The 12,241-nt window shown below is 56.6% G+C and overlaps 2 protein-coding genes across 2 annotated transcripts; both read left to right on the top strand.

Moving 5' to 3' along the window:
• The first annotated feature begins 870 nt into the window (after positions 1-870).
• LOC125686426 (PHD finger protein 7-like) lies at positions 871-3,977 on the top strand. Its single transcript, XM_048930394.1, has 9 exons — positions 871-913; positions 1,225-1,316; positions 1,522-1,623; positions 1,881-2,005; positions 2,147-2,506; positions 2,725-2,832; positions 2,989-3,107; positions 3,227-3,399; positions 3,537-3,977. Exons 1-9 carry the CDS (start codon positions 871-873, stop codon positions 3,975-3,977), a joined length of 1,563 nt encoding a protein of 520 aa, XP_048786351.1.
• Positions 3,978-10,733: 6,756 nt separating this feature from the next.
• On the top strand, positions 10,734-12,241 carry LOC125686400 (protein piccolo-like). The gene is made up of 5 exons (XM_048930333.1): positions 10,734-10,765; positions 10,983-11,096; positions 11,253-11,371; positions 11,491-11,663; positions 11,801-12,241. The coding sequence occupies exons 1-5, from the start codon at positions 10,734-10,736 to the stop codon at positions 12,239-12,241; spliced, it is 879 nt and encodes a 292-aa protein (XP_048786290.1).

The raw sequence follows: 12,241 nt of genomic DNA, 5'->3' as shown, positions 1-12,241 counted from the left end.
CAGCTGTTTTGGGGTTTCCTTTCTGTTCCTTCAACCAAGCTTCATACGGAATCACATACGTGTCTTTACGCACATCATTTACACTTTCCTTGCTGCCTGTCGCACAGAAGCAGACCCTGGAGCTGTGCGCTTTAGACAAACACTGAAGATACGACGCTAAGGTCGTGGCTACGGTACAGCAGCAGAGTTTGTTACCAAAGTATCACAGAAAGACTCGGGTTGGAAGGGACCTTACAAGCTGCACTAATCCCAACCACCTGCCGTGCCAGATTTGACACCGTAGAAGCTTGGAATAGGGCCCCATCCAGCTTCTCTGGGCAGCCTGTGCCCCTGCCTCACCAATCTCGCAGAAAAGAATTTCCTCTAAGACTGAATCTGATCTCCTCTTCTAGATTAAAACTAGATTAAGCCATGTCCTATCCCTACCAGACCTTGTAAAAAGACACTCACCACACACTAGACACCAAATATGCTGTTCACTTGCAATCTTTACTAGACTAGGCTCAGATCAGAAGCGCTGGCGTGGCACCAGGGCTGCAAATGAGCCCAAGGGAACGACGACTCCAGCATCTGCCACGAGGAGCAGTGCCAGCAGGTTGAGGGAGGCCGTCCTTCCTCTGCTGCACAGCAGCACCGGGTCCTCACTCTGTGCTGCCTGCAAGGGCTGCCACCCTCTTGCTTGAGGGCCCGCGCCCACACCCTCTGTGACGCAACAACCGCGATGTCACAGTGGGTGTCACAGAGCGGCCATTGTGATGCGCGAAGCTTGGAGCAGAGCAAAGGCTGCCGGGCTCAGGCAGAGCGTCAGTGCGGTCTGGTGAGGCACAGAGAGAGCAGACTCTCCTGCAGTCTTCACTGTTGTAGCACATAATGTCGGATAGGAAGAGGAAGGCCTCCGGCTCGCAGGAGCCAGGTGAGTGCAAAGCATCCCTGCAGCTCCCACAGAAGGGCGGAGAAGTGCTGTGGGTCTGACTGTGGCTGAGATAGAAGAAGCAGGCGGGGACTCCCCAACTGCTGCAAGGCACGACCCCTCTGCTCCTTGGCAAGGAGATGCAGCTTGGGCTATGGCTTCCTGCTAGCACCGTTGGGCCTGCCGGGGCCTCTTCCTCTCCACCACCTCCAGGCAGCATGTCAGGCACAGAGCACGACCCCGGGGATGACCCCCAGGGATATCTGGCCCCGCCAGCTGCTCACCACTGCTCACATTTGCTCTCTCCTCTCCAGTGTGCGTGCTGTGTGGCCGGTCGGATGTTGACCCAGACATCGTAGGGTATCTTTGTCAGAAGAACGGGATTCGTGTCCATTCATTTTGCCTGGTGAGTTCCCCTGGGACTCCTTTTGGATTCCCACAAGTAATGGTCTCTTCCATTCTGTCCTAATGAGAACTTTACAGATTTGTAATTTCAAAGAATCATAGTATCATGGACTGGCTTCTTGTTGTGGAAGTTCAATCTTGTTCTAAGATAAATCTCCCCTCTTTAAGTTCAGAAAATATTAATTTCTTCTTTTCTCTTTTAAAAGCTTTTTGCCACCGGCCTTTATCAAGAAGACAACTTTCTGTTGGGAATTTTGGGGTTTTCCCTTGCTGCCATCACACGCAAGGTCAAGCAGGCAACCCAGAAGGTGAGGACCTGAACAAAGCAGGCAGATTTGTGCCAGGGGAGGCTCATACAAGTTTAGTCTGGAGCCAAAGAAAGCAAATGCAGCCACTGCAACTGGCTCCAGGACAAAGTCCTGTCACAGCAGACAAACCTTGTCTACCAGGCAGCTCTGGAGAACGTAACACAGAAATACCCACAGTCTGTGCTTAGCTGAGTTGCATGGGGCCGGCTGTGCAGGCACTGAGCCTGCCGCTGATGGGACTGTTCTGCTTTTTCCAGCAATGCTTTGTTTGTGGTGAGAGAGGGGCTGCCATCACGTGTGCAGAGAGTGACTGTGAACGAAGCTTCCATCTGCCCTGTGCTGTGGAAGGGGAATGTGTCACCCAGTTCTTTGGGATGCACAGGTAAGGGCTGTCAGCAGCAGCCAAGCCAGGGAGGAAACTGCACTTATGCCTCCAGAAGTAAAGCCAGGGCATGGGACTCCTTGGTCCGCTGCCCTTCTCAGAGCACTTCTCACGATGCCATCCCTTCCATTTTCCCACCAGTTCCTACTGCTGCAAGCACCGGCCTCGACAGGCAGTTCCGGAAGATCCAGAACATGACATCAACTGCCTCATCTGCCTTGAGCCTGTGGGGGACAGCACAGCCTACCACAGACTGGTGTGCCCAGCATGTAAACATGCCTGGTTCCACCGGGACTGCATCCAGGTAGGAGCCCTCCCCTATCCTGCAGATACACATGTTGATCAGCAGCAGCAGGCACCACAAATGTTCACCCTGCTTGTGATTCTCCTGCAGCTACAGGCCTTCACTGTTGGTGCTGTGGGCTTCCAGTGCCCCGTCTGTCGAGACGAAGATCTATTCCATTTGGATATGTCCACCATGGGGATCCAAATCCCTGCCAGGTTGGTGTTCTCTGACCCGTTAGGCTGACACTAAGGCTGCAATGCTGGGCCGGCTCAGGGAATGTCTCAGCAGGCCTGGGCCTTAGCTGTCATATATGAACATGTGCCCCAGCTTCATGGAAAAGCTGGAAAGAGGACTGGTTTGGAACAGAAGGGATACTGTTGAAATTACAATAGGGGGACTAAGGGCACATCACTTCCTCTCCCTTCTCTTACAGAGGACAAAATACGATGGAATATGACCCACCAGTTCTCCAGAGGCACAGCCACTGTGATGCCAGCGAATGCCTGTACCATGGAGGCAGAGAGCAGGCCGAGAGCAGTGGGTGAGTTACCGCAGCAGCTCGCTGCGGCTCTGTGGGGGATCTCAGCCTCTCCACAGGCTGGCGGAGCAAGGACTGAGCACCAGAGATGTGCTGTGCTGGGCACTCCCTGGCTTGCCTCACTTGGTCCTCACGGCCACAACCGCTTTGCTTCCCCAGGCCCTGGCAGCTGCTCCTGTGCAGCTCCTGCGCTGCTGAGGGCACCCACCGACAGTGCTCCCACTTGAATGACACCACAGCCATGTGGGAGTGCAACAGCTGTGCTGGCCTGCGTACCGGTAAGAGGCAATCAATGCTCAGGGCAGCTTTGCCAGAGTCTGTCCACCCCAAGTGGGATGGCAGATCCCACTGTGGTGCTGCAGCTTCAGACTCAAGACCTCCCTGCCTCCCTTTACAGCCTCCAGTGCCAACACCGAGCTTGCTGGGCCCTGCACTGCCAGCGAGAGGGCTCCGGGACCATCCAGCAGTTCCATGGAGCCTGAGACCTTGGGCTCCATGCCCGCCAGCCAGGCAGCATTGGGGACGACATCACAGAGTTCCCAGCTGCCTGAGCACAGCGACCTGCCCAGGGTGCCTGAGACTGAGCAGGAGACAAACGGCCCACGGTCACCGGAGGATCAGGCTGCCTCTGAGCAGCTGCAAGGACGCCGTGGGAGCAGACATTCAGCAGCCCCGAGTGCTGAGAGCGACTCCCACACAACCACCAGGCGGAGGGCATCAGGGTCCTCCAGGGCGTCCCCGGCAGCTGCTCGCAGGAGACGTCCCAGGCAGCGCGGAAGAAGCCGCACACGAAGCCGCTCCCCGCTGCGAGGTCGGGCCCCGAGTTCCCGGAGCCGGCCAAGAAGACGCCGTGGCAGCCGGGAAACGCCAGCCCCAGGGCAGCGGAGCGGCACCCGGTCAAGGTCTGCCACTTCGAGATCCCCGAGGGCTTCCAGAGTGCCCGGACGCAGGGGACCGTCCAGGCAGCGACGGTGCACCCGCACCCGCAGCCCTCCTCCGCAGAGACGTCGGGCTCAAAATTCCCGCAGCTCACGCCAAGGAGGCAGCAGGACGCGGGCTCAACGGCGGAGGACATCGCGGGAATGAAGCTGCTCCCAGGAACAACTTCAGAGACAAAGTCCCCACACACAGCCCCCAAGTCTGCGTAGGAGCAGCCAAGTGCCCGTCGTAGAGTGGGTTGAAAAGACCACAACCATCATCTAGTTTCAACCCCCCCACCCCCCTGCTATGTGCAGGGTCGCACCCCCCTCCCATCTCCCCTGCTTGCTCTGGTCCAAAAAGTCCAACACAATAAAGATCAGAGATTTCCCCCCCCCACACATTTGTCAGCTTCATCCTTCCCTGCTTTTGCTGAGGTGGGCACAGGTAGGGGCCTTGTCAACACGGTTGTCTCCTCCATGAATGCGCTCTCCCAGACCTCACTTCACCTGGCCCAGTGCGGGCTGAGCTGGGTTCGGGCCACATCCCCAGCGCGGCACACGGCCCACATTCCTCAAGAACCCAGGCCGCACTGGCAGGAGCAGCCCGGTTCTGGGCTTGTGTCTGGGCTTGGGATGCCACCGTGTTCAGGGTGCATGCCAGGTCCAGGGCTGCTGCCAGCTGCGTCGCAGCTCGGGCTTTCCTCCTGCATGTCAGCTCTGAGGGGGAACTGTTCTCAGCTCAGCCAGGGAAGGTTTAGGGTGGATGGCAGGAGGAAGTGCTTCACCGAGAGAGTGCTGACGTGCTGGAATAGGCTGCCCAGAGAGCTTGTGGATGCTCCATCCCTGGAGATCTCTGCAGCTGATGACACCTCAGCAGGCCCTGCAACCGCTCCAACCCTCCAGCGGAGTCGGCAGGTGCTCCAGCTGTCGTGACGGAGCCTGCACTTGCTTCAACCCTGGTGACAGGCCCTGCCGTTTTGACTGGCCCTGTGGTTGTCCAGCCCTTACGCTGGGTAACGGGGTTGCACGAAGCCCTGCGACGGGCCCTGCAGCAGCACAGGTGCCTGTGAGAGGACTTGTGGTTCAGCCACAGAACCATCTGTGCCACTGTCAGACACCCGTATTCACACTTGTGTCAGTTCACAAGATGAGAAAGCGGCTGAGAAAGTCGGCGCATTTAGTAGGGAAATCAACTTTTGCTAAGATGGGAACGGGGGAAGAGGATGAGAACGAAGCCGAGCCATCGCAAGAGATCTGCGGGAAACAGTTCAGGGAGAGGCAGGGACCCGCAGTCCCCTCACAGTGTGGAAGCACAGTGGCTCTGTGGCGCTGTGAGCGGAGCCAGGAGTGACGTGGTCAAATGCTGAACGTACAAAGGCTGCTCTCGGGAGCGTGATCAACCAGGAACGTGGCGGATCAGAGTCAGAGCCAGCAAACAGACTGTGGCACGGCCGTTGGTGCAGGCAGGGTGAGCAGGGAAGGCAGAGCCTCACAGAATCACAGAATGGCCAGGGTTGGGAGGGACCTCAAGGATCAGGAATCTCCAACCGCCCTGCCTCACACAGGGCCACCAACCCCCATGTTTAATACCAGACCAGGCTGCCCAGGGCCCCATCCAGTCTGGCCTTGAACACCTCCAGGGGTGGACGGGGCATCCACAACCTCTCTGGGCAGCCTGTTCCAGCACCTCTCCACTCTCTCTGTAAAGAATTTCCCCCTGACATCCAACCTAAATCTTCCCTCCCTCAACTTCAAACCATTTCCCCTTGTCCTGCACTCATCTACCCTTTCCAAGAGATGGTTCCCCTCCTGTTTGTAGGCTCCCTTTACGTACAATGAGGTCACCCTGCAGCCTTCTCTTCTCCAGGCTGAACAAGCCCCGCTCCCTCAGCCTGTCTTTGTAGGGGAGGTGCTCCAGTCCCCTCATGGTTCACAACAAACCTAGCCAAGGCCTCCACCACAAAGAAAGCTCTTGCCAAAAAGAACGCAGCTACCCAAACTGAGTGCCTACCCAGAAATGCAGCTGTTCAGGTCTCGGGGGATGAAGGCCATAAAGACAAGGGTTTGAGAACAACCCAAGCACCTTTGGCAGGGAGGTGATCAGATGGCCACAGGGCAACAGGAAACCGGTTTGGGGGGATGCTCCCCCAACAAGTCAGGAGTTTACAGTGAGAAAAGTCAGAAGCCCTCGCGAGGGAGACAACAAATCTTCATCCCTCGACCCACTGTGCACGAGCACGATGGGAGGGTCTGCACGCTAATGAACTCTCGGGGGTGTAATGAATATGTATCCCAATTCCAGGAAAACTGTTGGTTATATATTAGTTTGGCCTATATCTCTTGCACGGTTTTTCCAGACGCTGCGCAGGGCAGGTGGATCTATCCCCCTTGCACCTGGTGTCTGCGCAGCACTGAATAAACCAGACCTGCTTTGTAATCTTACTTGGGTTACAGAGTTTGATTCCGCATGTCACAACCTCCGCTTTAGGCAGGGACACCCCCAGCAGACCAGGCTGCTCACAGCTCCATGCAGCCTGGCCTGGAATGCTTCCAGGGAGGGGCATCCACAGCCTCGCTGGGCAACCTGTTCCAGTGTCTCACCACCCTCACAGTAAAGCATGACTTCCTAGTATCTAGCCCAAATCTACCCCCTTCCAGCTTAAAGCCATTTCCCCTCGCCCCGTCGCAACATGCCCTTATAAAACGTCCCTCCCCAGCTTTTCCATAGCCCCCAGTCGAGAACTGATGGGCCGCTATAAGGTCTCCTTGGAGCCTTCTCTTCTCCAGGCTGAACAGCCCAAAGCTCCCTCAGCCTGTCCCCATCGGGGAGGTGCTCCAGCCCTCTGATCACCTTCATGGCCCTCCCTTGGCTCTGCTCCAACAACTCCATGTCCTTCCTGTGCTGGGGGCTCCAGAACTGGACGCAATAGTAATGTCGAACTTAGGGGCATGGTTTAGTGGGCAATATCGGTGAGAGGTGGACAGTTGGACTAGGCGATCTTAGAGGTCTTCTCCAACCCTCCTTAAAGATTCTGGGATCTATGATTCTATGACGGTAAGAACGGGAGGCAGAAGAGGCACAGCTCACAGAGGCGACAGTAACCTCCTGTTCAACTCCCGACCACGGCCGAGCTGAGAGATATGGGAAAAGACTTCAGCCGTCACGCGGGTGAGCACTGTGCTCCCTGGCTGCTCTGATAACAGGAGAATGGGGCCCGTGGCCCGGACTTGGTGGGCAATGAAGCCAGGCATCTGGGACCCCCCTTGAAGGGATGCTGACAAAGCAATTGGAAAAGGGATATCTGATTTCATGGTATGGAAGTGATTCTTTCACTGCCATGAAGGGGGGAAAAGTATCCTTTCAAAGAAGATCTGGTACGTCACCCAGGCAAGTGGAAAGGTGTCGAGGGAAACCAGAGGGAACTAGCTGTGCTTGGAGGTGGTGCACAAAATTGAACAAAGACAAAAGATAAATATTTGAGGCTGGGAGGAAATTCTTGAGTTGGAGGGCAGTGGTGCACTGGAATAGCTTGCTCGGAGAAGCTGTGGAGCTGTTACCCACTCGCGTGGGAGATGAAGGCCCGCACCCACATCCCCCATGAGGTGGTGACCACGATGCCACGGAGGGTGGCAGGGAGCAGCCACTGAGACCCACAGGGCCGGGAATCACGCCTACTTTTGGTGCCAAACTTGAACGGCCTTTGACAAGTTCAGACTCAGAGCAGCGTTGCTTATTTCAGGGACTACTCTGGCTTCACGGAATTGGGATCCACGTGGCTTCAGGGAATTGAGATCCACGTCATTTCCACAGGAACAAGACTAGAAAAATGTTTATAAAGAAAGAAATATGGAAACGCTGTAAAAACAAACCAACTGTCTGCTGGTAGCCACAGCAATTCTTACTGGACTGTCTTTTGCCAGTCCCCTTAAACCTCTCCTTTCACCTACAATTTACAGGGCAAACAGCCTTTCAGAGCAGAAAGCAGAGCTCAGGATGATCTACCAGCACACTCTCGACTAACACCCGTGTCTTTTGAGGTGGTCACTGACCCCCTGCCAGGCTGGATCTTCATCTCACCCAATGCAGTTTTCCTGCCAAAATTTAGATGTAGACTTGAAGGGAATCGTGGCCTGGGTAGGCCAGTTTCCCTCCACTGACTGCAGAACGGTTGAAGCTTTGATGCATGTAGATAAATGGTTCTTCTGAGCTGGACAGACCCAAAGACAAATGCTCGTCATTCCGCAAGGCAAGATGCCAGCCTGCTTTACATCTCTGGCTCGACTCATCACTGCTGAGTGAGCTGCAGGGCCTTTCTTCACTTCTTCGCAAAGTCTTGGAATTTTTCACCTTCAGTGGGACTTCCCTATGGCTGTCCAGTAAAAGTATTTGAACACTCAAACACTCAGGTTAAATAAAACAATGAAACAGTAACTTAAAGGAATAAAGAGGAATGACAAAAGTTTGGGAAAATGGGAGCAGGCCGGTTTTCTCTCTGGAGAGAGAAGAAAAGGAGCCAAAATGTCACTGCACTGAAAAAGGCTCCAAAGGAAGAGAGAGCTTAAAGCTGAGCTCAGCTGCAGTCACGAACACTCAAGCCACGCTAGAAGGAATATGCTTGCGCAGCTCACTACCATGATGTTTTGGGGTTTCCTTTCTGTTCCTTCAACCAAGCTTCATGCTGAATCACATACGTGTCTTTACGCACATCATTTACACTTTCCTTGCTGCCTGTCGCACAGAAGCAGACCCTGGAGCTGTGCGCTTTAGACAAACACTGAAGATACGACACTAAGGTCGTGGCTACGGTACAGCAGCAGAGTTTGTTACCAAAGTATCACAGAAAGACTCGGGTTGGAAGGGACCTTACAAGCTGCACTAATCCCAACCACCTGCCGTGCCAGATTTGACACCGTAGAAGCTTGGAATAGGGCCCCATCCAGCTTCTCTGGGCAGCCTGTGCCCCTGCCTCACCAATCTCGCAGAAAAGAATTTCCTCTAAGACTGAATCTGATCTCCTCTTCTAGATTAAAACTAGATTAAGCCATGTCCTATCCCTACCAGATCTTGTAAAAAGTCACTCACCACACACTAGACACCAAATATGCTGTTCACTTGCAATCTTTACTAGACTAGGCTCAGATCAGAAGCGCTGGCGTGGCACCAGGGCTGCAAATGAGCCCAAGGGAACGACGACTCCAGCATCTGCCATGAGGAGCAGTGCCAGCAGGTTGAGGGAGGCCGTCCTTCCTCTGCTGCACAGCAGCACCGGGTCCTCACTCTGTGCTGCCTGCAAGGGCTGCCACCCTCTTGCTTGTGGGCCTGCGCCCACACCCTCTGTGACGCAACAACCGCGATGTCACAGTGGGTGTCACAGAGCGGCCACTGTGATGCGCGAAGCTTGGAGCAGAGCAAAGGCTGCCGGGCTCAGGCAGAGCGTCAGTGCGGTCTGGTGAGGCGCAGAGAGAGCAAGGACTCTCGCAGTGCTCGCTATCAACGCACAATCATGTCCGATAGGAAGAGGAAGGCCTCCGGCTCACAGGAGCCAGGTGAGAGCACAGCATCCCTGTGCACAGCTCCTGCCAACAGGCAGAGGAGTGCTGGGGCTCTGTCTGCAGGTGGGAGGCAAGGAAAGCACAGGCACGGATGCCCCAACTGCCGCAAGGCAGGGCCCCTCTGCTCCTTGGCAAGGGGGTCTGGCTTGGCCTGTGCCTGCCTTGGCCTTGCCACAGCCCCTTCCCCTCCACCGCCTCCACCGCTCCAGAGCAGGACCCTGGGGACGGCCCTCAGGGACACCTGGCCCTGCCAGCTGCTCACCGCTGCTCACATTTGCTCTCTCCTCTGCAGTGTGCATCCTGTGTGGCCGGGCAGATGTCGACCCGGACATCTGTGGGAACATGCTTTCTGAAAGTGGGATTCATGTCCATGAGTTCTGCTTGGTGAGTTCCCCCATGGGCTCCTTCCAGATTACCACCAGGGATGCTCCTTTCCTTTCTGTCCTAATGAGGTCCTGCTCTTTTCTCTCCTACAGGAGTTTGCCGAAATCCCTTCTGAAGCAAGACCAACGCAGTCGGGAACTTTGGGCCTCCCTGTTGATGCCATCAGACGTGCAGTCAAACAGGCCAACAAGCAGGTGAGGACCTGCACGGAGCAGGCAGATTTGTGCCAGGAGGGGCTCACACCAGTTTAGTCTGGACCAAGGAAAGCAATCGCAGCCCTTCCAACCACCTCCACGACAAAGTGCTGCCACAGGAGATGAGCCCTGTCTGCTAGGCATCTTTTTAGAATGTGACCCAGCTGGCTGTGCCCAGAGGTGTGGGGCCAGCCACCGAGGCCCTGAGGTCTGTTGCTGACAGGTTTGTTCTGTTCTTTCCAGCAATGCTTTGTTTGTGGCGAGAGGGGGGCTGCCATCACATGCGTGGCGACAAACTGTCAGCGAAGCTTCCATCTGCCCTGTGCCATGGATGGGGAATGTGTCACCCACTTTTTTGGGTACCGTTGGTAAGGGCCGGCAGCAGCAGCCAAGCCAGGGAGGAACCCGCACTTACACCTCCCAGCAGCCTGCCAGAGACAGAGGCAGGGCCTGAGGCTCCTTCCTGCTCCTCTGCCCTCCTCACAGCACTTCTCACTGTGACCATGTCTTCCCTCTTCCCCCAGGACCTTCTGTCCGGAGCACCGCCCTCAACAGGACACTTACCCAGCTCCAGCAGAAGGCACCAACTGCCTCATCTGCCTTGAGCCTGTGGGGGACAGCTTGTCCTATCATACCCTGGTGTGCCCAGCATGCCAACATGCCTGGTTCCACCGGGGCTGCATCCAGGTAGGAGCCCTCCCCTCACGCTGCACGCACGCTTGGTGCTCAGCAGCACCAGGCACTGCTCACGCTCACCCTGCTTGTGCTTCTCCTGCAGCAACAGGCCTCGATTGCTGGCTCTTTGTGCTTCCAGTGCGCTGCTTGTCGAGACAGCATTCTGTTCTTTGTAGAAATGGCCATTCTGGGGATCCGAATCCCATACAGGTTGGTGTCCTTCTGCCCAATTCGGCTGACATTAAGGCTGTTGTGCTGAGCCTGCCCAGGGACTGCCTTTGCAGGTCTGGCCCTTGGCTGTCTCATGAGCACGTGCCCCAGCTTCATAGAGAATCCGGAAGTAAAGTTGGGGTGGATATGTTTGGATAAGCTTGGATCTTATGTTGGGGCACTGGGGGCTCATCATTTCCTCTCCCTTCTCTTGTAGATTACCAGCATGGGAGGACAACAACGCATTTGAAGCACTTCTCCAGAGGCACAGCCACTGTGATGCCAGCGAATGCCTGTACCATGGAGGCAGAGAGCAGGCCGAGAGCAGTGGGTGAGTTACCGCAGCAGCTTGCTGCGGCTCTGTGGGGGATCTCAGCCTCTCCACAGGCTGGCGGAGCAAGGACTGAGCACCAGAGATGTGCTGTGCTGGGCACTCCCTGGCTTGCCTCACTTGGTCCTCATGGCCACAACCGCTTTGCTTCCCCAGGCCCTGGCAGCTGCTCCTGTGCAGCTCCTGCGCTGCTGAGGGCACCCACCGACAGTGCTCCCACTTGAATGACAACACAGCCACGTGGGAGTGCAACAGCTGTGCTGGCCTGCGTATCGGTAAGAGGCAATCAATGCTCAGGGCAGCTTTGCCAGAGTCTGTCCACCCCAAGTGGGATGGCAGATCCCACTGTGGCGCTGCAGCTTGAGACTCATGACCTCCCTGCCTCCCTTTACAGCCTCCAGTGCCAACACCGAGCTTGCTGGGCCCTGCACTGCCAGCGAGAGGGCTCCGGGACCATCCATCAGCTCCATGGAGCCTGAGACCTTGGGCTCCATGCCCGCCAGCCAGGCAGCACTGGGGACGACATCACAGAGTTCCCAGCTGCCTGAGCACAGCGACCTGCCCAGGGTGACTGAGACTGAGCAGGAGACAAACGGCCCACGGTCACCGGAGGATCAGGCTGCCTCTGAGCAGCTGCAAGGACGCCGTGGGAGCAGACATTCAGCAGCCCCGAGTGCTGAGAGCGACTCCCACACAACCACCAGGCGGAGGGCATCAGGGTCCTCCAGGGCGTCCCCGGCAGCTGCTCGCAGGAGACGTCCCAGGCAGCGCGGAAGAAGCCGCACACGAAGTCGCTCCCCGCTGCGAGGTCGGGCCCCGAGTTCCCGGAGCCGGCCAAGAAGACGCCGTGGCAGCCGGCAAACGCCAGCCCCAGGGCAGCGGAGCGGCACCCGGTCAAGGTCTGCCACTTCGAGATCCCCGAGGGCTTCCAGAGTGCCCGGACGCAGGGGACCGTCCAGGCAGCGACGGCGCACCCGCACCCGCAGCCCTCCTCCGCAGAGACGTCGGGCTCAAAATTCCCGCAGCTCACGCCAAGAAGGCAGCAGGACACGGGCTCAACGGCGGAGGACATCGCGGGAATGAAGCTGCTCCCAGGAACAACTTCAGAGACAAAGTCCCCACACACAGCCCCCAAGTCTGCGTAG

Source organism: Lagopus muta, chromosome 1, assembly GCF_023343835.1.
Source record: "Lagopus muta isolate bLagMut1 chromosome 1, bLagMut1 primary, whole genome shotgun sequence".
NCBI classification, from domain to species: Eukaryota; Metazoa; Chordata; class Aves; order Galliformes; family Phasianidae; genus Lagopus; species Lagopus muta.
This window is presented reverse-complemented; position numbering and strand designations above follow the sequence as displayed.